This window comes from Hirsutella rhossiliensis (genome assembly GCF_020360975.1).
Source record: "Hirsutella rhossiliensis strain HR02 chromosome Unknown scaffold00001, whole genome shotgun sequence".
NCBI lineage: Eukaryota > Fungi > Ascomycota > Sordariomycetes > Hypocreales > Ophiocordycipitaceae > Hirsutella > Hirsutella rhossiliensis.
Genome location: NW_025408667.1, coordinates 3,718,974 through 3,746,745, shown reverse-complemented (window position 1 = coordinate 3,746,745; position 27,772 = coordinate 3,718,974). Strand labels below are relative to the sequence as shown.

Genomic DNA, 27,772 nt, shown 5'->3' with positions numbered 1-27,772 from the left:
GCCCTGCTTTCTTTGCACTGCTGTTTGACCCCTGCCCCGTTGCCAATCTTGTCTCAGCCCCAACATGCAGCCGGCGCTCAGTAAGGGTTTGGGTAGCACAATGGGCCTTTGCGATTGCGTGTCATCCCTATGGTGCCGCGCTTGCCCGTATCCACCTTGGACTTTCACTCACCGGTAGAGCTATTGTGCCCCGGCCAAACGGAACTGACCCCGGACCCCGTGTTGCACTAGCCCAAAGGTATATGTATCCGGGGCAGGACTGGTTGCTCAAGTTGAGTCTGGAAGCATCTCACACCTCGACACGACACTCGTTGATCGACTCGAGCCTGGACCACGGACAGCTTGTTTCACCAAAAGCACTCCGACGTCGAGATCCGAGCCTGTCTCGTCGCCATGGTAGGCCACTTCGAACCCGACCCGGAACTATGTCGTCAGTATGCACAATTTGCGTCGAGCCTGGAGCGGTGGCAGTTCAAGAGCATATACTGGGCTATGTTTGGAACAAACCTCATCATCCTGTTCCTTGCTTCGTGGATATACACAAAGTATGTAGTGTCCCCGTCCGCCGTGTTGAGTTGCCATCGATGCTGACATGGCCCTGCGCGCAGAGGACAGCAAGTCTTGGAACGGGTTTCTCTACAGAGTGAAAAACGGGCGAGGACATTGCGGACATATATCCTTCTCTGCGCCGGTTGCGTTGCAGTGTCAACAGTCGTCGTCGTCATGGAGGCGTTTGCGCTCCTGGCGCTCCAGTTCTGCGATGGCGAGGACCTCATGTCGCTCTACTGGTCGACCTGGACCATGATTCAGATTGGGTCCTTGATCGCCATGGTGGGCATCATCCTCGCCCTGCTGCATTCTTTGTGGGACAGCAAACACCCGTAAGCCATTGCAAGCAGGCCGCAAGACTACAACCTGATACTGACGCCCGCAACAATAGTCCATGGGCGCTTGCCCTGGGAACGCCGGTTCTCGTGATTGCCGGAGTGCTTCATCTCTTCCATGACTGCACAAGGACGAGGATCAAGAAAATGCGACGCAGGTCGTCGGGCTTGAATGGAAGTGGTCCATCGATGAGGAAAGAGTGAGTGACCCTGAAGCCAGCCACTTGACGCATCGGAGGAGCTGACACTGGCGTCTCCAGAGACACGATGGAAACGGCGCGCGACATGGACTCGTCGGGCGAAGACACGTACAACAAGCTGCAAGTCGAGTTCATCGGGTCGACCGTTGACGGAGGCCCCATTGTGCGATTTCTTAGGCCCCTGCCCAAGTCGATGCGTCACCAAGGAGACATTCTCGGATACAGCGACGATGACCGGCCGATTATGGCGTATCGCAAGGGCGTCATCACGTTTGCGCCGGACCCGGAGTCGCCAGGACCAAGCAAGGAAGCCCGGAGCGACCTAACAGAGCGATGATGGAGCAGGAGCTGACGCTGAGCGTGGTAAAAAGTCGCCGTCCTCGCGCAAGCAAGCAAAGGACGTGGATGGAAGAGCGGGCCTTGGGCTCTTGGACGCTTCGTCGCACGCGTCATTTGGTGTTTCGAGCGAGTCTTGCATTTTGTCTTTGTTTTCATTAGCCCTCGGTACGGGGCCGGCGCATCATGGAAAGACGTGGAGCAGGTTTTGATCAGACAAGGTCTAGGATGACGAAAAGGGGAGACATGACGCGGGGAATTTTGCAGCGTTTTACCAGGAGCCAGGCGGACGTCTGAATAGAGACACAGAGAGAGACAGGGTACATAGTACATGGGTCTCCACGTGCCTACCTACGGTACGCAGCACGGCTTGCTTACCTCAGGCAGCCAAGCTACGGAGTACCTACCAATGAATTCTCCGCACATCAGAATCCACCCGAGTTGCTTGCTAATCGCCATCGCCGAGTCGACGGTTGGCGCGCATCGCATCGCATTTGCGCGCTTTGCCGGTGCCATGGTGCGGCTACACCTCATGACTTCTGGCAGCCCGTGTCTGCATGTCTGACAGCGTTGCCTCCAACTTGCCTCCCTCGACGCAGCCAACCTTTCTCCGCAGACCGTTTCGCCATGGGGCTGGACAAGGTCAAGCACATCGTGCTGGTACGCGGCGCAAAGCAGACAGGCTCGGAATCGCTCTTGGCTGACGCGAGACGCAGGTGCTGTCCGGCAAGGGCGGCGTCGGCAAGTCGTCGGTCACGACGCAGCTCGCCCTCTCCCTCTCCCTCGCCGGTCACTCGGTCGGCATCCTCGACGTCGACCTGACTGGCCCGTCGATCCCGCGCATGCTGTCCATCGAGTCGGCCAAGGTCACCCAAGTCCCCGGGGGCTGGGCACCGGTGCTCGTCCACGAGGCCGACCCCGCCAAGGGCATCGGGGGCTTGCATGCCATGAGTCTTGGCTTCCTGCTTGCCCGGAGGGGCGATGCCGTCGTCTGGAGGGGTCCCAAGAAGACGGCCATGATACGGCAGTTCCTCCGCGACGTGCTCTGGGACGAGACGGACTACCTACTCATTGACACGCCGCCGGGGACGAGCGACGAGCACATCTCGCTGGCCGAGACGCTGCAGGCCGAAGCCCGGCCGCATCAGGTGTCGGGGGCCGTTGTCGTCACAACGCCGCAGGCCGTTTCCACGTCGGACGTGCGCAAGGAGCTCAACTTTTGCCTCAAGACGGGCATCCGCGTGCTGGGCGTCGTCGAGAACATGAGCGGCTTCGTCTGCCCGCACTGCTCCGAGTGCACAGACATTTTCGGCTCGGGCGGCGGACGGTCCATGGCCGACGAGTTCAAAGTGCCGTTTCTGGGCTCCGTGCCCATGGACGCGCAGTTCATCGCGCTGCTGGAGGAGGGGCGGAGGCCGCAGTACCCGGAGGGCACGATGATAGACGGCCACGACATGTCCGGGGGCCGAGACCCGGGACGACCAGGGGGCGACGACGGTGCCCTCGTCGACAAGTACACAGACTGCGCCCTGTCGTACGTGTTCAGGGACCTGGCGGCCAAGCTGGGAAACGCCGTGGCGGAGCCGGCGGTGACGTGAATTTTCACGGTTGGTTGGCCGCCTCTGCGAGGCCGGAGATGGGCGGTGTGGTTTGGACGCGCCCGTGCATTCTCTCGTGGTACGGATCCATGCAAGACCCTTGCACCAAGCACGGATAGTTGCCGCGGCGATCAGCATGAACCACTCGAGACTTCTATGACCGGCACAATCGTCAATGTTTTGCACGACGGCAGCCACGGCGTCGGCCAAGGGACTGGCGCAAAGCATGCGGACGCGACATGGTTGCGCGGGCGGATAGATGACATGGCGGCGCAGAGTCTTGCACGTCACACAGGTCTAGACTCGATGTAGCAGCAGGGCGAAAATGCTTGGTCGGTCAAATGAGACCCGAGATGATCGCGATTGTGCCTTTGATGCTGCAGGTGCTCGTTTGCGGCGCTCCAGTCACCAGGCCCAATGACTAATTGATCAGGGCCCGACGCCTGCCGACAGTGCCCAAAGGCCGGCTCCGAGTCTAAGACGCCGCTCGATTGCGGCGCTCTTTGGCCTTCTTCTCGTGCGGCACGATTGATTCGTCTCGGGGCAAAACGCAATTGATGAACAAATCATCATTCGCACAGTCAATGCCCTGTTCAACCCCTACACACCTCTGCCGTCCTCTGCCGTCCGACGCTGGTAAACTCGCGCTGCACAGTGGAACGTTGAGTCAATCGAGCTTCCCCTACGTCACCACCAATCGAGAGCCTGCAGTTGGCGCGGGGCCCCCCTGAAGGCTTGCAAGGGCAAAAAAAAACTCTTCGCCTGCTCCACGACTTGCCTCGGCGCACAGCTTCAGAACCACCCAGGACCAGAGCTCCCTCAACCACAGCTCCATCGACGTCGCCCTCGTTCTCTCCATGTGCCTATAGCATTGCCGCACCCCAAACTGCTGCCCTCGGCACAAAACCTTGCGGCCGTCTCTCGACGCTAGCCGCCATTCCGGTTCCTGTCCAGAGCTCGTCAGGTCCTGGCCTTTCATGCAATTGACGGATCCTCTACGCTTCCTCTTCTCCCGCCCCTCAAAGTACGCTTCGGACGCGCCCGTCATGTCGTGTTACCGCGGATACTGACTTCCTCTTCCAGGCCCCGATAGCATCCCTCTGGCGCACGCGAGCCTCCCATCCTGACGCGACCTCGTCGAGCAGATAGCTATTGTCTGCTGGATCCGGTACTTGACCACGGGTATCGGACTGCCACAGGCCCATCATCATTCTGTCCCGGAAGCTCTTCCTCCACTCCCTCCGCTTCCGACCCCCATAACGTCCCTCTACGCGACGTTGGTCCGCGCACTCGCACACGACGCATTGCTGCTGGCTCCGCCAGCCTCGACGCGTCGTTCCCTTCCTGTGGGCCTACCCGCTCAAGCAGGCGCCGCAAGGTCTGTTTGAGTGGCAGCTAGTGCTCCGCGGACTCTGCCAAGCGGGCGAGGGAGACGAGACAGCCTTCAACAAGCCGCACCCCGAGCGAACCCTCGTCGGGCCATTCCCTTGCTACCCGCCCACGGCGAAAGGAAGCAGCATGGTCAACCTTTCGGTCCCCAATGACTACACCTTTTCTCCTTCTGAAGGAACTCCACACCTGACCATCAATCACGATGTGGCCGCCGACTTGGACTCGAGCAATGCCTTTGAAGGTTCGTCACATATTTAAACAGCCCCGTGGCCGCTTCACTATTCATTCTGACAATCCCCCAGGGCCCGAGAAGCTGCTCGAAGTATGGTTCGCCCCCAGCGCCGCCGCGCTGCCTTCGTCTGCCGCCCCCAACGGCTTGAAGGGCGTCGCGGCCGAGACCTGGGTTGGGATGCTCGACATGGTCAACTGCAAGATTCTCTCGGTGCTGGAATCCGAGGCTGTCGACGCCTACCTGCTCTCCGAGTCCAGCATGTTCGTCTTCCCCCACAAGCTCATCCTCAAGACGTGCGGCACCACGACTCTGCTTCTCGGCCTTCAGCGCCTGCTGCACATTGCCGCCGCCAATGCCGGCTTCCCCTTTCGCAATGCCGCTTCGGTCGACCATGTGCGAGCTGCCGCCATTCCTTACCGCGTCTTTTACAGCCGCAAGAACTTTCTCTTTCCCGACAAGCAGCGCGGTCCTCACCGCAGCTGGAAGCAGGAGGTCAAGTATCTCGACGAAATGATTGAGGGGGGCGGCAGTGCCTACATGGTGGGCAAAATGAACGGCGATCACTGGTATCTCTACATCACGTCGCCAAACAAGACTCTCACGCCTCCCCTCACCCCCGATTTGCAAGCTGTCAACGGGCACCCGACTCCCGAGTCCATGTCCGCCGGCGGCTCAGGAGCAAACTCTCCGGGAGCCCACCACAATGACGAGACTCTGGAGATCCTCATGACGGACCTCGACCCCGAGAATGCCAAGCAGTTCTTCTTGTCCAATGCGAGTGCGGTCGCGACCGACAAGCTTGCTGCTGAGGCTCAAGAGGCCCGCCGCCAGGCCGCCGTCAGTCTTAATGGCCTGTCCACTCCAATCGAGGAGGTGGACGTTTTTGACAACCAAAGCGGAGACTGGCTGTCGGCCAAGAAGCTCGATGCAACCGAAGAGATGACCACCGAAGGCCACGCGCTGGGCACCGTGGTCTCGGAGAGCTGCGGCTTGTCTCAGGTATACCCGACCTCGGTCTACCCCGACGCTCGCGTGGACGCCTATCTCTTTAGTCCGTGCGGCTTCTCGGCCAACGGCGTCATCCCCGCGCCCCCATCGGACCACGTAGACCAGCACAACTCGACGCACTACTTTACGGTGCACGTCACTCCGGAGCCGGGCTTCTCGTTTGCCTCGTTTGAGACGAACGTGCCGGGCCGGCAGAACGGGAAGACGACGGCGGAAATCATTGAGCATGTCGTCAGCATCTTCCGCCCCGGCCGCTTCAGCGTGACCCTCTTCGAGACCAAGGGCCGCAGCGCCAATCCGTATGGCATGGGGGACGAAAACTTCAAGAACCTGGCCATGCAAAGGCTCGTTGACCCTGTCAGGGGCTACCGACGCATCGACCGCATCGTCCACGACTTTGAGGACTACGATTTGGTGTTTCGGTTCTACGAGCGCGAGGACTGGTTCGGCGACAAGGCTGCGAGGGTGGGCGAGGTCATGTAGGGACATGGCACGGTACGATCGCTTTGTTTGTTGAGTGGTCAGACGCAAGGGGAGGGTATCCTCGCCATTTTCACTCTTTCTGGAAATTTTAGCAGACCACGGACGTTGTATTATGCCTGGTTACTCTGTCTGGTTAGTGGTTGCAAAACACAGTCTTTACCTTGCCTGTAGTCCGCCGTCCTAGTCCGTCGGCCTGTTGTGCCGATCGTACAAGCAGATTGCGGGACGCAGATTGGTTCCACGATATCTTGCTTTGTTGAGTGACGCCGAGGTAATTAGATGACGAGGTGAGTCTGTGGATAGTTGTTGAGGGAGGCCCTCGGTGATGGATCATGGAGAGTTGGCACGGGGCTAAAGACTCGCCTCGCACCCAGCATGGCATGCCTTCTCTTACATGATGAAAAATGACTTGATGGTCGGCCGAATCACTCGCTGAAGTAGCAGGAAGCAGTCGATTCTCACTCATCAAGTGGCTCGTGGCGCTTTGCCTGGTTTCGGTGAGGCTCGCGGTCGGTGAGGCTCGGGTGGGGTTATCGATAAAGGATCGATAAAGGGCCCTGGCGCACGTGATGGCGGGCGCCTTTCCACCGGCGCAAAATTTTGTCGCTGGCGACGCAGCCTTTTCCGGAGAATTGGATCGGACCAGCGAACCATTTCCATTTTGAAACAGGTCTCATTATTCTCCCTCCCATCGGAAGACCGTTTCCCCCCCCCAAGGGACCTTTTGCATCCCAGCCTGACGACCAAGCCTATCTCCCTCCTGCTGGTCACCTCGGACCCAAGGAGCTCGATTGACGAACAAACCGACTACGAAAAAGTAGACAGACAGCAAGGAAAAACGCCAGGATGCATCTCATGTACACGCTCGACGCGCAGGGCAACCGCCTCTACACGCTCAAGAAGGTGGCCCACGGGCAGGTGACGAAGTCTGCGCACCCGGCGCGCTTCTCGCCCGACGACAAGTGGTCGCGGCAGCGCGTTACGCTCAAGCGCCGCTTCGGCCTGCTGTTGACGCAGCAAAAGGACGAGGGCGAGGCCGCGCAGTAGAGGACTGCGGTGGTTACGGATTGCATTGCAGGTTTACGCTCCCAGGCTGGGAGGGGGGTTTCTAGGACGAGGGCAGCTTGGAAAGAGTTGCACTGGAGAGGGGAGGAAAGGGAGAAGAGACGGGGTAAAGGCGAGCACCGAGACAGGGTGATTGAGACGGGCGTTCAAACATGGGCACTGGGCGCTGGCGTTTACTTGACACCTATTGGCATTGCACGCATATTTGATCAACGAGCCTCAACCAGACCACATGTCTGCCCCTTTCTCGCTCGACTCGGATCTGGCCATCCATATCGAAACCTCAGGCTCATTTGTAACATACGGCTCTTCCATCACGTGATGCTTGAAGAAATCGACTTTGAGCTTCCTTATCTTATCGTGCAACTTTTTTTCTGGCGTCGAGACCCCGCGCTTTGACATGTTGATTCGGCATGAAGCACACACGATAGAGAATAAATAAGGTGCCAGTTCTGCCAAATTTCCCATCACACATTGGGACCAGCCGTCCTCTCAAGCTCGTTAGGAGAGCCAAAGACGTCTTGTCTCCATCCCGACATCTGCCCGCCATGGCCGCTCCTCCGCCGGAGCCCAGCTCTGGTCCAACTGCTTCGACCTCGTCGTCCCCAACGACAGCCAAGCCCATACACAGCCTCGTGCTCGACACCGGCCCCCTCATCAAAAACGACCCGCCTGCCAGCGTTCTCCTCGCCAGGGCCGAGATGCTCTACACCCTCCCCTGCATCATCCCCGAAATCCGTGACCCTGCCACGCGCTCCCGCGTTGAGACGACACTGCTCCCCTTTGTCACGCTGCGATCGCCCAGACCTGAGAGCCTGCGGTTTGTACAGGGCTTCGCCAGGAGGACGGGAGACTTGGCGGTGCTCAGCCGACCCGATTTGGAGGTGCTGGCTCTCGGCTATGAGCTCGAGTGTGAGAGGAACGGCGGCGATTGGAGGCTGAGGAGTACGCCTGGTCAAAAGGGACTGAACGGTCGACCCGGAAAGGCAGACGATGCCGCATCGAGTTTACAGGAACCGAATGATGCGGAGGCCGAGACGGTCTCGGACGAGACTGCGCAACAAGCTGATCACCAAGACGCGCCCGACGCCCACGACACCCCAAAGCCGGCTACTCAAGAACCCCAGCCTTTGGAGAGAAGCATGCAGCAACTTGAGTTGGCCGAAACGGGTGACCGCCAAGCCGCACGAGTGGAAATGGGAGAAACTCCTCCAGCGGACGACGGTTCAAGACTACAAGAGAGTGCGGATGCCGCAGGCGCTCAGCCTTTGGAGATGGCAAGCGGGGAGAAACCTGATGAGACAACGAGAACGCAGGAGGAAGCCGACGAGGAATCAGACGACGAAGGCGGCTGGATCACCCCCTCCAACGTCAAGAAGCAACAGGCTAAGGACGCGGGCGCGGCAACGCCATCCCAGGTTCCGCAGAAGACGCTCCAGGCCGCCATTCTCACGTCCGACTATGCGATGCAAAACGTGGCCCTCCGCATGAACCTCAACCTGGTGACGCCGTCACTGGCACGAATCACGCAGGTCAAGAACTGGGTGCTGCGGTGCCACGGGTGCTTCTCCATCACCAAGGACATGAACAAGCAGTTTTGCCCGTCGTGCGGGCAGCCGACGCTGATGCGGGCGAGCTGTTCGACGGACCAGCACGGCAACTTCCGGGTGCATCTCAAGAAGAACTTTCAGTGGAACAACCGCGGCAACGTGTACAGCGTGCCGCGGCCGGTGCACGGCAGCGCCAACGGGAGGCTGGCGCCGAACGCGGGGGGCAAGAACGGATGGGGCCAGGGCCTGATGCTGGCCGAGGACCAGAAGGAGTACGCGCGGGCGTCGGAGGAGCAGCGGCGGGCGCGGAAGAAGGACCTGATGGACGACGACTACCTGCCGGGCATACTGAGCGGCGACCGGTCGGGGGGGTCTGGAGGCAGGATCCGGGTGGGTGCTGGGCGCAACGTGAATTCGAAGCGCAAGCATTGAGGCAACAGGGGCAACGAGGTGGGCGCGGACAATAGAGACGTTGATACGACGTGGGACAAACCATGACAGGAGAAGCCATATTCGTCGCGCAACCTGTTGTCTGTCAATGAAGGCTTTGCCAGGGTGACAAGATGAGCATGGAGAGTGATTTGGCCGCCAGTGTCGTCGGCAGCTCAGGAGGTAGCCGGCCCATGTGGATTGGCAATGCCATTGACCTGGGACACTTGACACCAAGCTCACGGGCTTGGTGCAATGGACGAGTATCACGGCTGCCACGGGGGGTTGCATGTGCACGTATGTAGGAAGAGGCCTCTCTGGGTACCGAGACGCTGCTCAGGCGCGGCGCATGACGCGGCAGCCCCCCAGCAAGCAAGAAAGAGAGTTTATGACCCGCAGCCGCGGGGGCGGGAGTGCAAAGGGGAACATGGGGATATCTCGGCCTTTCTACCCCCATGCCGCGCGCCGGGCTTAGAGGTGGGATCGGGATCGGCGCTGGGTCGTTGGTGTGGCGGACGACGGTGGGAGCAAGTACTGTAAGGGAGGCGCGCGGGGGAAGCTGGGGGTGGGCGAGGCCGATGGCCTTCAGCGGGTGGATGCGATGGGATAGGCTTGGGGAGCGAGGGTGTCTCGGATGGATGAGACAGGGTCGAAAGGTGGGTTGGCATGGAGGCGAGGGGTACGAATATGACAGGAGACGGGAGAGAGAAACAAGAGCGAGATGGAGAGTGAGGCGACGGCGATGCGCCAGGGCCGAGGCCATTGTGCGAAGTCGTTGCATCGCACCCGGACTCAGCGGTTCCTGGTTGCGAGTACGTAAAGAAAAGCCAGGCCCGCGTTTCACGACCAAGGCCCAGCCAGAGTTCAAGACAAAGATGGAGATGGCGCCACGTCAGGAGGAGCCAAAAAGGGGGCACAGGGTGTCTCTTCCGTCCCCATGGGGAAGAGAAGGCGGAGGTGGAGGCGGAGGCGGAGATGGGCAGACGATGGGCAGACGATGGATGGATCATGCGGGCTCGGGCGTATGCGTGGCGGCATGCAGCTTTGTACGTAAAAGAAGGGACCATCTGGTGCCGGGCATGACATGTCCGGGGATGGGGGGCCGAGACGGGGGGGCGTGTTCTTGCAGTGAGTGAGGCGAAGACACATGGTGCAGACTGGCAGCTTGGATGGTCTGAGACGGGCAGCTCCGAGTCAAAGGGCAAGCCGAAAGTCAAAGCAAAAGAGGCCTGGTAAGGATGGGGGGATGGATGGATGGATGAGGCGTTCGATGCAGGCAAAGCATGCAGGCAAAGCATGCATACATGACGGCGGCGTGCATGACGCGTCGGAAGGGACGGCAGCGGTGCATCTTGGGATGCCTCTGCGCGGTGGGTTGAACTGCCAGCCGGTTGGCTACGCATTGCCGCGATCCGAGGGGATTTGCTACCAATGCCCGGGTGAATTGGTGGTGGGTGTAAGTGGCAGCCGACGGCCGTGTTTGCAACAACTTGGTACCGCACTGCACAGTTTATCAAGTACAGCACGTGGCGAATGGCATTTATCAATTAATAAACTTTGGCCCTCGTCACGCTCCGCATCCTCGGCAATACAAAGGTGGAGAGGGCGCGTGTGCGGCGAAGACGAATAGCAAACAAACAATTGGAACGACAATCCCTTGGCTCAATGACGGCTGGCAGCTGGCTTATGTCAGCCCGGCGGCGGCGCCCGATTGGGACCCAGGACCGGCGAACCGGCGCCATTTCTCGTCGCCACGCCTCGCTGCATTTCATCCGTTTTATTGCTTATACGCCTGGATATTGGAGTGGATGCCGGGCGCGTACGCTGCGGCGACCTGGAGTGCTTGCCCCGGCTTATCATGGTCCAGAGTGGAGGTGTAAAGGCCAGGTAGTTGAGTACGTAGCGAGGGATGGAGCCACGACCTTATCAGAGGGCCGGACTTGGCTTTGCTCACCTCCATTGTCACCGCCATGGCCGGAGCGGTTTGCAATTGCCTCACTCAAGGACGACGCGGATGATGCGTCGTCGGGGCGAGAGACAGACAAGGACCAGGGCTCGAGGCATCTCCGAACCGTCCCGAGGCAATTGAGTTCAGGCCAATGGTCATCATTCGGAGCAACGCCGAAGTCTTTTGCAGCTGTCATTTACACCCTCTTCGTCCTCCTAGTTCCCGGCCTACTCCGGCGCGCCAAGGAGCCAGGTGCGGGTGGAAGGCTTCTCGAAGGATGCGGAGTGGTGGTGTGGCGGTGCTTTGTACGGGTACAAGGATAGACTTCCGTGGCTGGTCCTCTGTGGCTTCGGCTAGACACGAGTACAGTAGAGGCATCGTCATCTTTGTCCTGGACTGAACCTAATGCGCAGCAAGCACGAGACATGCAGCAGCGCCTACTGTGCCATGACGCGCGAGCCAAGGTCATCCATCCGTAGACTTGGCGGGAATAAAGCCATCGTGGGTAATATCGCTCAGATACCTAATTACTTGGTACGTAGTTGGAGTTGGAAAGATACGGTCTTGTCCGCGCGCATGGTTCTCGGTGGGCTCGGTGGCCGGCGAGCAAACGCACAGGTACTAGGTAGTATGTACTGTACCGGTACTGTACAGTACCGTATGCCTTTCGGCCTCGGCCCGTCGCCCAGCGATGTGACGGTACTTCCAAGAGAGTGCGCGAATTGGCACTCTATCTTGCTTGGCAGGGGCGGCGGTGCCACAGGCCTATCTGGCCGTTCCCCAGTGCCGGGCTCCAGGCTCCAGGCGGCGGCTCTACTAGCACCGACGCGGCCTAGCTCGGCATCTGCAGCGGCGCCATCTTGGGGGGCTGGCTGGCCAGTGCATGCAACTCGACCATTGACGGCTGCACACCCTCAGCCAAGAGTGCCGACCGAATTCGAAGGCTTGTTGCTTGTTTCCCTAGCCAGGCCCTGAATGTTCCTTCTCGACGGTTTTTTCCTTTTTCCCCTGCTTTCGTTCGTCCTTGTGTCGGCCCACTGCCGACTGGCCGGACCCCCACCCTCGGCTGCGCCACATGTCGTCATGGCTTCGCACAGACACTCGACGCGCCTCGCCTTGTCCGTTTGGCCTGTCCAAACTGGCGCATCGTCGTCGTCACAATGCCCCTGTCGGTTGTCTCTCGTATCGCATCGTATCCGATGCCACATGGGTCGACCAGACTGACTTTCCCCGGGGAAGCAGCACCCGCGAATGCTACCCCAGGATTGCCCGCCCGCCGGGATTGCTCGGCCCTACCCCGTCGCGAGCATCGATTAATACGTAGTACTTCATTAATCACATCAGGCGCCGGCCCTGACTCGGGCATGGCGCGCGCCCTCCCCCCCCCCCCCCCCCAGCCTGGACCCCTGCAGAGGATAACAGCAAGAAGAAGAGCCGCCGTGTACGGTAAGTAGCCGATCGCGCGCACTCGGACCTGGCCATGACGTTGCATGTAGGCATCCGGACAGACACAGACCGGCAGACCCACTGCCCGGCGGAGTGGCTCGGGCCCTCGCCGCGTTTCGCTCCCTCTTGTCACCCGAAAGGGCCGTCTTGTCTCGACGTGTCGACTGGCCGCCTCTACATACGTATTACGCTTAGCCGTCGAGGACCAACTCGACCGGGGCAGATAGAGTAGAGAGGGGGAGCCAGCGTCGAGGCAGGCAGGGGTGCAGGCTGGAGATGCAGACGACGGGAGTCATGCAAAATGGAGCCTCGCCGGCGTCGTTGCAGGCAAGCCCACTTTGCTGATAAAGAAGGAAGAAAAAAACACGGGCCATTTGCGGGGGCCGGCCAGCGCGTTTGCACTCGAGATAAGGCGGCCGCATGCTTTAACTTAAGTTATTTCTTCTCTGGCCGGCCTCTCGCTGGCTGCCAGTCGGGCGGGGGGTGCGCGTGTGTCTCTGTGGCCTTATGTATATTACAATTACGGTGCATACGTGGGTAGTCGCAATTGCTGTCGGCTAGGCGTGCCGTGGTGCTGGGCTAGTGCCGCTGTCGACCTGCCCGGTTCCTTTTCCCAACCCTCATCTTTGCCACTAGGGCCGACCGGATGACTTCATGGTGCCGGAGCCGCCATCTCGAAACCAGGCGGCCTTCAATATTGTCCTCGCATTTCTTGTCCGGGCCTGGTACGAGCCAAGGCCTCGGCAAATCCACTCTGGCACCCACTGGGCCACAGCTAATCCCACCTCCATCCATCCGTTCTTTCTCGCCGACCCACCACTACCTGCTGTTTCCGAGTCCTTTGCCCCCTCCCCCCCCTTGCTCCCTTCCCTCCTGCCTCCACCCTCTCTCTCTCCAGCTCTCCTTCCCTCTCTCTGGTGCTCTGTCTTTTGTATAGTTAGGGCTCCTCGCACAAAAATACATAGGTAATTAAAAAAATAATTATGCGCGCGTCTCCGTCCCTCCCCCATCCGTGACTCCCCCCACCCATCGCCCCCTGCACCTCTCTCTCTCTCTCTCTCTCTCGCTCGCTCGCTCGCTCGCTCTCTTTCTCTCTCCCAGCCTCGTCGTTTGTGCCAATTGTACGCAGTTAGAGTCTATTGTTCTCGCCGTCTACGCCCATACTTGGTAAAAGCTCACGCGTGTCCATTAAAGTTGGGTCCGGCCTTCTTCCACGCTAGACAACAGACTGGCTCTTGCCTTCTCCTCTGCCTCCTCCACCGCCGAGCCTCGGGCGGCCAGTCCTTATCTTTCGGGCTCGCGTGGCGCTAGTCACCCACTCCAGGGCCGCTCCACGTGCCTCTCCGACTCGACGACGCCTCCTTTCTGCCTCTTCTCTTTTCTACCCCATCGTCCCACCCCTCCCCGTTCTCCTTTTCCTCCCCTCGCCCCCCCCGGTTCTTCATCTTCATATTCCTCGCCCCCCCTCGCCTCCTTGTCTCTTGTTCTCCTCCCTCTTTAGCTTCCATTCCTCTTTCCCCTTCCTTTGTTCACTCTCGCATCTCACCTTGGTTGACGGAAGAGGTGGCTCAACACTACTTCTCCCTCGAGCTTCCACGACGGGGCTCGCCCTGATCCAGTCCGAGACCCTGATCCCGAGCCGCCGTCAAAGACAAGACTCAGAGAGACAGTCTTCAACGCCTTGGGCCATTTCCATTCCAGCCATTGCGGGCGGCTCTCTAGTGGCCAACACTACAATAACCATCAACAACACCGCCGTCCTCAACCCTCTCTCCTCCTCCGGCAACCTTGATCATGGTGAACATGGCTACCTACCTTGACGCCGACGCCAAAATGGCAAGCGACTCGTCGGACCTGTCCAAGACGTCGTCGCAGCCGCGCCAGCACCAGCAGACGTCGTCGGCCTCGTCGGCTGACAACGTCATGGGCATCGCCGGCGAGGTCAGCGAGTTCGAGGAGCGCCGCAGCGACCTCGAGAAGCAAAAGACGGCCGACGGCAGCGCCCGCTTCAACCGCCTCGGCTGGAAGCGCCTCACCATTGTCCTCATCGTCGAAGCCGTCGCCCTCGGCTCTCTCAGCCTGCCCCAGGCCTTTGCCACCCTCGGCATGGTCGCCGGTGTCATCTGCACCATCGGCCTCGGCCTCATCGCCATTTACACGAGCGACATTGTCGGCCAGGTCAAGCTCAAGTACCCCGAGGTCGAGCACTACGCCGACGCCGGCCGCCTGCTCATGGGCCGCTTCGGCTACGAGGTCGTCGGCGCCATGTTTGTTATGCAGCTCACCTTTCTCGTCGGTTCCCACACCCTCACCGGCACCATTGCCTTTCTCAACATGACCAACAACGGCGCCTGCTCCGTCGTCTTTGGCTTCGTCTCGGCCGTCATCCTCCTCATCCTCGCCGTCCCGCCTTCGTTTGCCGAGGTGGCCATCCTCGGATACATCGACTTTGCCTCCATCCTCATCGCCATTGGCCTGACCATCATTGCCACGGGCATCCAGGCTGCTCGCCAAGAGGGCGGCATGGCGGCCGCCGACTGGTCCGCCTGGCCCAAGGCCGACATCAGCTTCGCCGATGCCTTCATCGCTATTGCCAATATTGTCTTTGCCTATAGCTTCTGTATGTGCCAGTTCTCCTTCATGGACGAGATGCACACGCCCCGCCACTACATCAAGTCCATCTGGTCCCTCGGCATCATTGAAATCGCAATCTACACCCTCACCGGCGCCCTCGTCTACGCCTTTGTCGGCGCCGACGTCCAGTCGCCCGCTCTGCTGTCTGCCGGGCCCGTCATCTCCAAGATTGCCTTTGGCATCGCTCTGCCTGTCATCTTCATCTCGGGCTCCATCAACACCACCGTCGTCGGCCGCTACCTGCACGGCCGCATGTTCAAGGACTCGGTCACGCGCTTCATCAACACCCCGCGCGGCTGGATCACCTGGCTCGCCCTCATCACCGTCATCACTATTATCGCCTTCATCATCGCAGAGGTCATCCCCTTCTTCTCCGACCTGCTGTCTATCTCATCGTCGCTCTTTATCTCGGGCTTCACCTTTTACCTCCCCGCCATGATGTGGTTCAAGCTCCTGCGTGAGGGCAGCTGGCACTCCCGCGAGAACATTGTCCGGAGTCTGATAAATGCCTTTTGTTTCCTTCTCGGCATCATTGTCCTCGTCTGTGGAACCTATGCCAGTATTGTCGACATTGTGAGCTCCCCCCTTTCTTCATTGGATAACCGTTTTCAATTACTGACCAAGTCTCCAGATGCATCAATTCAAAAATGGCTCAGTCCGAGGCGTCTTTACGTGCGCACCGATCGCATAGATGGTCCTGGTCTGACGTGGCGTTTTGCTGTTTTATTTCGAGTAGTATTTGGCAGAGAAAAACTTACTTTTTGTTACTTTCTGGTTGGGCATTGAGCCCGTGGAGTCTTGGACGGGAGCGCAGCGCGTCACACGGTTACCTGTATACTCATATTTGGTCTTGGGGAGTAGGAGTTGCAGGAGACTGCAGCGGGTGAAGGCGCAGACGATCTCGAGAGATATCGAGTCAAAGCTTTGTACGATTTCGCAAATCCACTGCGCCGGTAGCAAATTTACCCAGGGATGTTCATGAGCCAACTTCACTTGCACCTTCCATCCCACTTTGAGACGGTCTCGTTGCGCCATTGTTAGGGGAGAGCGGAATGATGAATTCGACTGGCTATGCAACTGCCGTGTGCTGGACTGACAGATGGGTGTTTCATGGTCGGTTATTCACTGGGTGACTGCAAAGCTGAGTCGCCGCATGTGAGGTGGACCTGTGCCGAGTTTCATGAAAGACAGCTAAAAGATGTTCATCACGGTTAGATGAGAATGACTGCTGCAACGAGGGGGAACATTGTGGGAGAGCAACCTCGACGTTTCGACAATGATGTAACACGCTGCACTGGAGCTGTAGCAAACGCGCATTGAGGCTGGGATTATACACGAGCTTTTGTCGAGAGTCACCGATGAGATCAAAGACGGTATCGAGCATTACTTATTGATAGTTGGACTTGCAGTATTGTAACTATGTCTGCTTGGTCGCCCTCTGCTCATCCAGGGGACATCGACGAGCAACGCAATCGAGTCTTTGACGTTGGTGGAATACCCGGTAGCACCACGATATCTCTGTTCAGTCAAAAACACGTCTTGTTCCTGGGGCACCCGTCTTTCTCGCCTTTGAAATGCCCTGAAGCCTATGAGACGAGGAATACGGTGTCGGTGGAGGCAAGCAGCCGGGCGATCGGCTGATGGGGGAGCCGCTCGAACAGCCAGCCAGCCGGCTAAGAGGCTCATCGAGCAGATTGGTGCGTTAGGCGGGCGAGCAGACCATCGAGCAGGCAAGCAGGCAGGCAGATAGGTAGGCGGGCAACACTTGCTCGTAGTTGTCATAATGTATTTACTGGCAGTAAAAGTTGCGCCGAGTCGTGCCGCGTACTGTTGGGCAAATACAAGACGTGGCTTCCCCTTCGGCGTCTAAGCCAGTTCCATCAAATCAGGTAGGATGCCGTGATTCTCACACTTGTTCCAAGTGGTACCGCGACACCAGACGTACTCGACAGACAACAGACATTCACCCACTCCCTCGCCCATCTCCACGTCCCCCAGACCCGAATGGACTTGGCCTCGGATGCAGCCCCAATTTTCCCCGGCCCTCGACGGCCGAATTCCTCACGAGGTCGCTGCGAGCCGCCTTCCGTTTGGTCGTCATTCGCGACCAGTCACGGCGGCCCTGGGAGGCGCCGGCGTGAAGATGGTCATCCTTGCTTGCCGGGTCTGCTTCTGCTGACCCTTTGGCTTGTCACACATCTTATGTTCGCACAAGTCCTGGCTGTTTATGTCCCTTTCTATTGAAGCAAGTCAGGATGCGGAAAGGGCCAGAGCCAAGGCTAATGACTTACCAGCTATTTAGATCGAGTCAAGTACGTCTAACACCTGGACCGATGAAGCTCGGACAAGTCCTGCTCGATACTGTTAACAAGGTGAAGAATCGTGACGAGAAGCTCGGTGAGACGGTTGCCGTCGGGTTCGTCGTCTTTGCTCAACTCGCTGGGCGGTGTTGCATGGAACAAGGTGGGCTGACTCCGAGAGAAGGCTGGCTTGGGACGGGCATTGCGGCGAGGAAAGAGATTGTCAGGCAACGATGCCAGGTGAGGAGAGTCGTGGCTGTGGGACGAGGATGGTGGGAGGACAAGTTGGGAATTCAAGCTGGAGACTGTAGGTTGGTGTGTACTTGTACTGGCAAACGGGAACCTATGTTATTGCCTGCATATTGGGGGTCTGAGATTTGTCAAACGAGCGAACCGTCATAGCAGCCCATCAGCGAGGACATCGCCGCGTTTGCAGCAACGCACCTGAGCGTCCTGACTGGCGTTGGGCACTTGGTCATGCAGGACCCGTTGCCTCCCCTACGAATGTCGTTTGCACACAGGCCCAGGTCTGGGGAAAACTCTCTTCCCTCCTTATCATCACATGCAGCAAAGTACGAAGTGCTTCACGTAGCCCTCGGTGACGACGGCGGCTGTCATGGGGAGCCCGAAGCCAGCTGGTGCAACTTGGTCCACCTTGGACATTATCGTTGTATTTACTGGAATCACCACTCTCAGTCATCGTTTTCACCTTTCTCGTGCTCTCCACCTAAGTTTGAAAGAATGGCGTACGTGGAGACCTAGGAACTTGGGCAAAGACATATACGACTCGGCGCTTGACTATGCTTTATCTTGCCCTGCACGCATGACTCTGCCCATTGACGCGCAAATTTTGCCGTTGGCCTTGCCCGTGACCATGTGGGCAAACGCACGATGTCGAGTGTGGTTGACGCGTATCAATCGATTCGTCCCTTTCCAAAATATTGTCGCGCCGGGCCATTGGGCTCAGTGCCTAAATGGTATGGAAATCATGTATTAATCTGCTCATATACATGAAACTAATAGGATTAAATCAAACACGACAAAGGACATCGGCTCATGAAACGGGTTGATGGACTGATGACGCCCATCTGAAGGGCCTTGTATCCTGAGTTCATGTCCGAGCTCAGGCTGGCTACCTCATCTCTAAAGATGCCCAGTCCGAGGTTATTATGCTCGACCCATTGGCACAAACCCGGCCAAGTAGTGTTGACGGCTATTTAGTTAGCAGCCAAGATCAGGCAGGGCCAGGTACCCTCAAAACCCCTCGTTATAACTTCAACTCCCCGCCTCCTCCCTTGATCATTTTCAACCCCCATCTCACAGCAAAAGTTCTCTTTGTCTCGCCCTGTTTCCGATCACCCTTTTCTCTATTAATCGAACCTTCCTCAATCCATGACTTCATCTTTCTCTCCGCTCCTGCAAAGATCAGCTTCCCATTCGTTGCCGCAACACTCGACGTCGGTTCGACCGCCAAGTACACCCTGTGGCATTCCGTCAATCCGACTGCTAGGAGCGCTTGTATGGTCACAGTTTTCCCGATGGTCCGCTTAACTTGTCTGTCCAGCAGTCCGGCCATGTTGCTGGCCATTTGGGCGCGTCCTTGGAAGTCCATACAACCAGTCGCACTTGAACCCTGTTCCGACGGCTTTCATGTCGCCAGTGTTTCCCTCAGAGAGGGTTTGCTATGGTGCATTCTGAATACTCTGCAATATGAAAACAAGGCCCACCACACTCCTGGCCCCCTTGCCCCTCTCAAGATTGCCATGGGTCAGTGGCTGGCCTTGTCTCCAGCTTTTTGCATTAGCTAACTTCCTCCTGTATTGAACGACATAGCTCCCCTCATATCTGCCGGAGACAGACTCGACAAAGACGGCAAAGGGTGGGTGCTTGACCATCTTCACGTCGGTGCCACCCAGGAGCGCCACCACTCTGGAGAAGAGTTCAGAGTCCAGCGTGAAGCCGCTCGAAGGAACCTCATTGGAGAGGTCCCTCGCAAGGCTTGGGATGATTGAGTCAGACGGCTCATCGCCCTGGAAAGACCGAAGACTGCGAAGGGGGTGGCCCGTGAGATGCGCAAAAAAGATGAAACTCGAGGCTGCTCTCAGATCTCCTCGGCAAATTGCGGACCATCTGGGCGAGGCATATAGCCAGGTGGACTGGCATGTGCGAGACACGTCTTGGGTTGCGTGTCATCCTTACGCGCATGTCCGATGGATGTGCCAGTTGCCATTATGGTGGCACTGGTCGTTGGGGCTCGCTCGCGCCTGGTGCGCTCTGAACGGCTGTAACGCCTTGGCATGTGGTAATACGCTTTAGTATAGACAAAATAATGACTCCGACTAAACAAGCTAGTAGGCCATCTGCAAAACGTCCGACAGGCAATGTTGGAGACTATCAAGACCGGAAGAGAATCCATCGTTTTTGGAGAGGAAGTCATCACCACGTCCAGCATTGCCGTCACCTATCAGCGTGAGCTCCTCCAGCGCATGTCCACCCTGATGGCCCACCCAGCTGCTCTGCTGTGAGGATTCCTGACGGTGGCAAGCGGTGGCATTGGGTGCGCGCAACTCATTTTCATTGCTTGCTGGGTTGGTCCTTTCTGTAAGTTTCGTCAGTGCACCTGTTGCGCAGCATGATATACCCGCTGGCCTTGATGGCCTCTGACTTGGACTATTGGGGAATCTTCCCTCTATAACTTTCCTTCTTTCTTTCCGCTTGCTGTGTTTTATACCCGCTGGCTAACGTGGCCGCTAAATGGAGCATTGGGGGACCCTCCCTGCCTTTCTTTGCTTGTTGTTTTTCCCGCTGGCCCTGAGGGCCTCAAACTGTCAGAGAATCGGGGGGTTCTCTCTAATTGTGGAGAGTGGGTTTGGCTTTTGAAATGGGCCCGATGGCCCCTGTAGCTCTGATAACAATGACACCTTGCCCTTTGCCCCTATTACTGCACGTTGATTTCCCCGACTAAGACTCCCACGAAGCGCAAGAACGCGTACGAGTCCGACGCAACTACGCCCTCGAATAGGAGGGGTCGCGACCGAGCGGGCGGTCTTATCACAAGCTGGCTGGACCATCGGCGGGGTTGCCTTAGAGGGCCAAGCTAATGCTCATAGCCGTGGACAGTTGCCATGAGGGTATTCGTGGCTTGCTCTTTGTGCCCAACGATTTTTCTCGTACGGTCTGGGGTACGGACGGACCGCGACCCCACAGACGAAGACTCTCGCTTCCGTGAATCTATCGAATGACTCGAGCATGATGAGACGTGGGTGGTGAGACGTGGAGTTGTTGCACAGCGTTGGCCGACGGCAAAGGAGACTCATGATTCTATTGGCTGTTGAAACATCCAAAACGATGAGCATGACCCCCACGTAAACTTGGCACAGCAGACGCCAACGGACAAGCTAATTGCTTCGTATGTGTCTTGCTCCCCTTGGTGGGGAAAGGAGGAAGAAGAAAAAAGGAGACAAGAAGGGGAAAACGTCTGGGTCTGTGCGACGGTGGTGGTTTCTGTACCCATAATGACCAATTCGCGTGATAATAGGCCCTGGAAACGCCTGATTGCAGCGGCGGCTATTACGTACATGGTGCCGCTCTCTCGGGCCCAGGTGGAACACAGCTCATCTCGGGGTGTATTTCGGCCATGAGGCGAGAAGCTGGGGGAAGAATGAAGACCATCTCGGTGCTGCATCCGTTGCAGACGAGAAAGGGCCGCTTGCTCGGGTGTGTCGACGTTGAAGATTGGCGCTGTCGTTGGACTGGCCCGCCGCGGCTGCACCGGCTCATCGGTCAGCGAATCTGCAGTACATCATCAGCAGCTGGTCGTAGAGGCCAAGCTGGGGTAGGTATGGGGATCTGGCAGGGGTCGTTGCGGAGGCGGGATGCCGCTGTGGGATCCCCGCCATGCCTCGGCGTTGCCCATTTCGGATATCCTTGCCGTTGTTTGTACTTCAGCCGGAAAGACGGTCTTGTCGAGGACGAAAGATGGAGGGAGGGACTCTGGTCCGAACAGAGAGTCAGAGACGACGTTCTTTGACGTCCATCGCAGCGTCACGTGCCTCCCACCAACACCACCACGCAAGGTACCGCTCACCGCTCAAGCAGCACCATCTCAACACCAGCCAACATCGCCAAATCTGGACTCCAACGCGTCGTCTTCCCCATCCCCCGCCGCCGCTCATGACAGGCGACGACGACATTGTCCGGGCGCACGCCCATGACGCCGGCGACTCGCAGAAGCCCAGCATCGAGAGCCTCGAGCAGCCGGCCTCGCCTCGCCTCGATGCCTCCTCCCACATGGACCCGGCGCGCCGAGCCGTCGTCGAGAAGCGCATGAGGCGCAAGCTCGACGCCCGCTGCGCCCTCTTTGTCCTCATCTACGTCCTCAACTACCTCGACCGCAACAACATCGCCGCCGCCCGCCTCAAGGGCCTGCAGGACGACCTCGGCCTCGACAACACCCAGTACGCCACATGCCTCAGCATCCTCTACGTCGGCTACATCCTCATGCAGGTGCCCTCCAACATGTTCATCAACCGCATCCAGCGCCCCTCGCTCTACATTGCCGGCGCAATGCTGCTCTGGGGCGTCATCTCCACCCTCAGTGGCGTCGCGCACAACTTTGCCGGAATGGTCGCCACCCGCTTCTTCCTCGGCTTCGTCGAGGCGGCCTTTCTCCCGGGTGCCCTGCTTCTGCTGTCCAAGTGGTATACCCGTCGTGAGCTGACGACTCGAAACGCCATTCTCTTCTGCGGCAATCTCATCTCAAACGCCTTCTCCGCCCTCGTCGGTGCCGGCGTCCTCTCCAACATGCAGGGCATCCTCGGCCACGCTGCTTGGCGCTGGCTTTTCTTCATCGAGGGAGCCGCCACAATGGCCGTTGCCGTCGCCGCCGCCCTCATCCTGCCCGACCTGCCGCACAACACCCGCGGCTTCACCGACGAGGAGAAGCTCGTCGCCCAGCTGCGCATGACCGAAGACGTGGGCGAGGCAGATACCGACTCGGCTGACCAGGGTGCCTTTGACGGCCTCTTCATGGCCCTGAGAGACGCCAAGATCTACATCATGATGCTCACCTTCACCGCCTATGTCGTTGGCCTGTCCTTTAACGCCTTTTTTGTAAGCCATGTGTCACTTTTTGCATTGCCTCGGCTCCACAGATCAGCTAACCTGCGCCCAGCCCACCCTCACCGGCACTCTGGGCTTCGACTACGTTCCGACTCTGTTGATGAGCTCTCCCCCTTGGGTATTTGCCTGTATCGTTTCCATTGCCGTGTCCTGGCACTCTGACCGGACCCAAGAGAAGGTCAGTCTGACTCCATCTTTCCCTCCCCCCCTTTCAATCTATGCTCCTCCAGCTCCCCCCTGGACTTGGCTCTTTGCAACCGACACAATTCAAATGGCTGACAACTGCTTCAAAGTTCTGGCACATTGCCGCACCTCTGCTCCTCGGCATCGTGGGATTTGCCATCAGTATGGCGACGCTCAACGTGGCAGCCCGCTACGTGGCCCTCTTCCTCCAAGCGTCCTCGTACGCGGGATACATTGTATTTTACTCGTGGATCAGCTCTTCCTTCCCCCGACCCCCGGCCAAACGAGCGGTTGCCATCGCCATGATCAACGGCTTCAGCCAGCTTGGCAATGTAGCCGGGTCCTACGTCTGGGATCTGAAAGACAACGGCTACCGAAAAAGCTACGGCATCGTGCTGTCCATGTTTTGCGTCGCCATCGCCGGCTGCTGGGTTTTCAGAATGACGTTGGCCGGGCTGAACAAGGAGCTCGAGGACAGCGAAGGCCGGGACAGTGCTCAGCAGCCCGGAGAGCACGAGTTCACGGCGAGCCCCGACGAGGCTTTGCGAATGAGGAAGGGATTTAGGTACCTGTTATAAGTGGACACAATAGTTCAGCTGTGTCACGATTTCTGTTCTTGAACATATTTTTCTTGGGAACTTACGGGTACCCTTAGTATAGTCGAATATAGATTTCTACTCTTGCAATTGCATCACGGTTGATCAGCGGGCCACGCCAAACATGCATCTCGTCTCCTCACCAAGGCAGACGAGAGACTTTTCCCGAGTCGAGTGCTCACTAGCCTGGCTGTTACGCGAGCTCTTATACGAGTACGAGCAGTGCCTATGACCTTGGCCGGCCATGTAACTGCGTGCAGTGCAGGGCGGCGATTGACTAGCAGACGGAATGAGCTGGACTCCGGACAACAACGGGAAGAGGGTGGAGCCGGTGGGGATTCCCCCGCAATGGGCGAAGCGGGGAAGTGCGGAGAGCAGCCTGCACTCGGGATGCGATGCTCGAGTTTGGTGTATATATAGAGCTCTGGGTGGGCACAAGCAACCAGCGTCTTGCCAAAGTCATGCCCGGGCGAGCTTCGAGACGGGATCCGGAGAATATGGTATCCTCGATGGACCCGAGTTTGTGGATATATCATCTGGTGCTTATGTCTACTGTGTTCATCTCTGTGTCCCATGGAGCAGCTGTCGTCGGCAACCGTAGCATCTGCCGGGCATCTACCATGCATAAGCGTATGTATGTATGAATATGGATCGCGTCGAGATATTGATGGCTCAACCTTGGATGCCTGCCTGACGATGACGCTGGGGCAGACTAATAGCCAACGCTTCTTGGACCTGCCGCCCTTGGCTGCATGTTATCCTGCAACGTGGAAGGTCTGTGCAACGTTGCACGGTTCCTTATTGGATCGAGGAATGATGTGCAAGCAACAAGGCCATGCGAGACGCACATCTCCCCTGGCCGGCACAGATACGCATTCGCCCAGTCTAACCGTACATGCTTGGAGGAGCCGGTCCAGGCCCCGACTCTCCGCTCTCACAAAGCTTGTACGGCGGAGGGCTCTCTTCAGAGTCTGCATTCGCCGGCTGAGCTAGCTTGAAGGCACAGAGAGAATTGTCCCGTACACTTGTGGGCAGTTCACGAACCACACGTGCATCCGAGAAAGCGGCTCAGGTCGTAAAACCAGGAGGTGGATGCTTTACATTAGTAGAAGAAATAAATAGGAGCTTCTTTATCGGGAGTTCAAACCCGTAGTCTAATGATTTGTCCAACCTGCCTTTGTACATGAGTTGCCCACGTGTTGTGCAATGCTCGTCAACATGAACACGGGCGGCGTACGTGTCGACCAGGTATCTACGCGCATGGGCTGCATGGCTAAATACACATGATGTGAGAAACGCACCTCAATAATAATTAACCCGCTACGGACCTCGGATAACTCATCGTATCATTCCTACATGGAAGCGGCCGGCAAGCTGCCACAGCCCGTTCATTGATATAATGACCCGCGGCTCCATGTCCTGCCATCCCCGCACTCACAAATCCTCATTCCTTGCCTTCCCCAAGTGTCTTTGACATCCCTTGAGTCGCCATGATGTCCCAGATGCTCCTGGCCGCCGCGGCCGGGCTCGTCGGCACGGCCGCCTTGGCCCCGGAGACTGTTCTTCCCCTGCCGCCCATGGGCTTCAACAACTGGGCCCGCTTCACGACCAACATCAATGAGGCCATCTTCGTTGATGCCGCCGAGGCCATGGCAAGCAGGGGCTTGCTGGCTGCGGGCTACAACCACGTCAATCTCGACGACGCGTGGTCCACAAAGAGCCGGGCCGCCGACGGGTCCATGGTCTGGGACAGTGCAAAGTTCCCAAGGGGCCTCCCCTGGCTCGCGTCGCACCTCAAGTCGCGAGGCTTCATCCCGGGCATCTACTCCGATGCCGGCACCCTGTCGTGCGGCGGCTACCCCGCTGCCCTGGGCTTCGAGGAGATTGACTTCAACGACTTTGTTGCGTGGGGGTTTGAATATCTCAAAATGGACGGCTGTAACCTCCCCGACGGCAGTGAGGCGACGTATCGCCAAGTCTATGGCCGGTGGCACCAGCTCCTCTTACAGTCGGAGAGCCGCATGGTCTTCTCCGACTCGGCCCCGGCCTACTTCTCCGGAAGAGAGAACTTGACTGACTGGTATACCGTCATGCGCTGGGCCAGAAAAATCGGACACTTGGCAAGGCACTCGGCCGATATTGTCAACTACCCCGACGGCAATGCCTGGAACAGCGTCCTGTTCAACTACGGGCAACACCTTCGCCTGGCCCGTTTCCAGAAGCCAGGCTTCTTCAACGACCCGGATTTCCTCATCGTCGACCATCCTTCCTTTACCTTGGACGAGAAGAAGAGCCACTTTGCGCTCTGGTGCGCCTTTTCGGCGCCGCTCATCCTCAGTGCCGACTTGGCCTCGATTCGTGACGAGGAGGTTGAGTATTTGACCAACCGTGACCTCATCGCCATTAACCAGGACAGGCTTGTCCAGCAAGCAACTTTGGTAAGTAGCGACGCAAACTGGGATGTTCTCACCAAGAGCCTGGAGAATGGCGATCGACTCGTCGTAACCCTGAACAAGAGGGGCTCAACGGCCGACTTGACCGTGTCTTGGGAAAGACTCGGCTTCTCGCCATCAGCTCTGCGGCGCGCAGGGGACGTCTCCGCCAAGAATCTTTGGACCGGGAAACGATCAAAGATTTCTGCCCAGGAGAGCGGCATCACCGCCAAGGGCGTTCCCTCGCATGGCACCGCCGTCTTTCGCATCGCCAGGCCCGCCAGTCCCATCACGCCCACCGGCCTCATCTTCAACACGAACAGCCTCAAGTGCCTCACAGACGACAAGTCAGGTAAGGTGTCATGGGCCAAGTGCAACGGCTCCGACGCCCAGACCTGGAAGGTTCGCCCCGACTGGCACATCAACAGTCTGCTCCGCCCCAACGAGTGCATCGCCGACGCACAGGGCAGAATATTCTCCAGCCGCTCAGGCTGTCAGTCTGAAGCTTGGTTTTACCAGATTACCGGGAACTTGGTCAACGCGAGGACGAGGCTCTGCTTGACGGAGAGGACAGACGGGGCCGCCGTTGCTGCCAAGTGTGGTTATGAGCTGAATGAGCAGGTTGTCAGCCTTCCCATTGGTGCTGCGGTGGTTGGAGAGTAGTGCTGCTTTGTCCCTTATCATGAAGTTTTGATATCATCACATCCTGTACCGTCTTGAGAGCATAGGAAACGTGCCCTTCGTAAGAAAACCATTACTCGTGAGCACATCCCGTCGCAGGCACGATTTTCGTACACAATCGCCAAAGTAGACGACATGCTCCCGAGCTGGACGATTACATGGAAATGTGACGAACAGTAAAATGTTTTTATGCCGGGCGTAAGGCACAAGGAAAGCCAACTCGTGGGTCTTGAATTGGTCGGGCGGGTAGCCGCCTGGCCCCGGATTATATACACAGGTAAGTGAGGACGACCAGTCCTTTCGTCTCTTCGTTCCTACAGGCACATGCAATTTCTTCGGGGGTGCGTTAATGCTTCTACGGGCTTTTGGGCGCGCCTATTTATCCTGAGATCAAAGGCAAGAAATAGTTGGAAACCAGCCGACTCGTGAAACAGCAGCTGACTATTTGAGGATTGGCTTTTGAGAGCATGGACCGCTAGTTGATGGAGAGCATTTGCGAGGCAGCCTGGGAAGCACTCGGAAGCATACAATGTGTGTTGGGGGAGCTACGGCGCCATTGCCGGACTACGAAAAGAATGAACTTGCTCGTCTCGAGCAGCTCGAAGCCGTAGGTCTCCGTCGCTCGAACTTGAAAGCTTCAGTCGGTATTCTAAGCAAAAACACGGATCTGTTGGGCTTCTACCTATTAATTCCGGTGAGCCATTCCACACCTTGGGCGAGGAGTGGCCTATATCGGCCCAGCTCATGGAAACTTTCATCAAGATAAGCTTTGGGGCGGTACGACCAGAAACACATATACGTTCAAGAAACATTGTTAACACTTTAAGCTTCAGCGTAGAAGATCTGCGGAGAACAACCACTTTTCCAAGCGAACGGCTCGCCACGCATATAGCCGCAGTAAGCCAAGCAAACACAGCCGTTCTGGGTTAGGGTGCTTCCTCGGCTGGGCGGAATATCACTCGACAGCCTCTATAGCGCCGTGCTAGTGGCACTACATTCCGCACTCTATCAGCACGCGTCTTCTGATACCATTGCGTGGGAAGAGACTTACAATGGTGCCTCGTGATCCCGACGTCCACTGTCATTGCTGTCAACTTGCTGCTGGCAGTCCGGGGTTCTCGTTTCTCAGTTGGGAACACTTACGCACGAACCCTAGATTGTCACACTCGTTAGAACCAAGCTCGCCGTCGCTTGCAGATGGCTACTCACAGTGGCTATATCCGCTGACGTGCATTGGCCGCAGTGGGCTACTCT

General features: G+C 57.9%; 8 protein-coding genes across 8 annotated transcripts; all 8 read left to right on the top strand.

The window, feature by feature from the left end:
• Positions 1-393: 393 nt before the first annotated feature.
• On the top strand, positions 394-1,421 carry HRG_00457 (uncharacterized protein; the record flags this gene model as incomplete). Its single annotated transcript, XM_044858928.1, has 4 exons — positions 394-545; positions 609-881; positions 941-1,084; positions 1,145-1,421. The coding sequence occupies 4 exons, from the start codon at positions 394-396 to the stop codon at positions 1,419-1,421; spliced, it is 846 nt and encodes a 281-aa protein (XP_044725328.1).
• A 626-nt stretch (positions 1,422-2,047) lies between these two features.
• HRG_00456 (NUBPL iron-transfer p-loop NTPase domain-containing protein) lies at positions 2,048-3,018 on the top strand (the record flags this gene model as incomplete). Its single annotated transcript, XM_044858927.1, has 2 exons — positions 2,048-2,080; positions 2,137-3,018. 2 exons carry the CDS (start codon positions 2,048-2,050, stop codon positions 3,016-3,018), a joined length of 915 nt encoding a protein of 304 aa, XP_044725327.1.
• A 1,518-nt stretch (positions 3,019-4,536) lies between these two features.
• HRG_00455 (adenosylmethionine decarboxylase domain-containing protein) lies at positions 4,537-6,133 on the top strand (the record flags this gene model as incomplete). The annotated part of the gene is made up of 3 exons (XM_044858926.1): positions 4,537-4,651; positions 4,713-5,949; positions 6,013-6,133. 3 exons carry the CDS (start codon positions 4,537-4,539, stop codon positions 6,131-6,133), a joined length of 1,473 nt encoding a protein of 490 aa, XP_044725326.1.
• Positions 6,134-6,979: 846 nt separating this feature from the next.
• On the top strand, positions 6,980-7,180 carry HRG_00454 (nucleolar RNA-binding protein, nop10p family domain-containing protein; the record flags this gene model as incomplete). The annotated part of the gene is made up of 1 exon (XM_044858925.1): positions 6,980-7,180. The coding sequence occupies one exon, from the start codon at positions 6,980-6,982 to the stop codon at positions 7,178-7,180; it is 201 nt and encodes a 66-aa protein (XP_044725325.1).
• Positions 7,181-7,746: 566 nt separating this feature from the next.
• On the top strand, positions 7,747-9,180 carry HRG_00453 (nin one binding (NOB1) zn-ribbon like domain-containing protein; the record flags this gene model as incomplete). Its single annotated transcript, XM_044858924.1, has 2 exons — positions 7,747-8,368; positions 8,456-9,180. 2 exons carry the CDS (start codon positions 7,747-7,749, stop codon positions 9,178-9,180), a joined length of 1,347 nt encoding a protein of 448 aa, XP_044725324.1.
• Positions 9,181-14,404: 5,224 nt separating this feature from the next.
• Positions 14,405-15,896, top strand: HRG_00452 (transmembrane amino acid transporter protein; the record flags this gene model as incomplete). Its single annotated transcript, XM_044858923.1, has 2 exons — positions 14,405-15,778; positions 15,837-15,896. The coding sequence occupies 2 exons, from the start codon at positions 14,405-14,407 to the stop codon at positions 15,894-15,896; spliced, it is 1,434 nt and encodes a 477-aa protein (XP_044725323.1).
• A 5,782-nt stretch (positions 15,897-21,678) lies between these two features.
• HRG_00451 (major facilitator superfamily domain-containing protein) lies at positions 21,679-23,387 on the top strand (the record flags this gene model as incomplete). Its single annotated transcript, XM_044858922.1, has 3 exons — positions 21,679-22,617; positions 22,679-22,804; positions 22,920-23,387. The coding sequence occupies 3 exons, from the start codon at positions 21,679-21,681 to the stop codon at positions 23,385-23,387; spliced, it is 1,533 nt and encodes a 510-aa protein (XP_044725322.1).
• Positions 23,388-24,895: 1,508 nt separating this feature from the next.
• Positions 24,896-26,500, top strand: HRG_00450 (alpha galactosidase A domain-containing protein; the record flags this gene model as incomplete). Its single annotated transcript, XM_044858921.1, has 1 exon — positions 24,896-26,500. The coding sequence occupies one exon, from the start codon at positions 24,896-24,898 to the stop codon at positions 26,498-26,500; it is 1,605 nt and encodes a 534-aa protein (XP_044725321.1).
• Between the last annotated feature and the right edge of the window lie 1,272 nt (positions 26,501-27,772).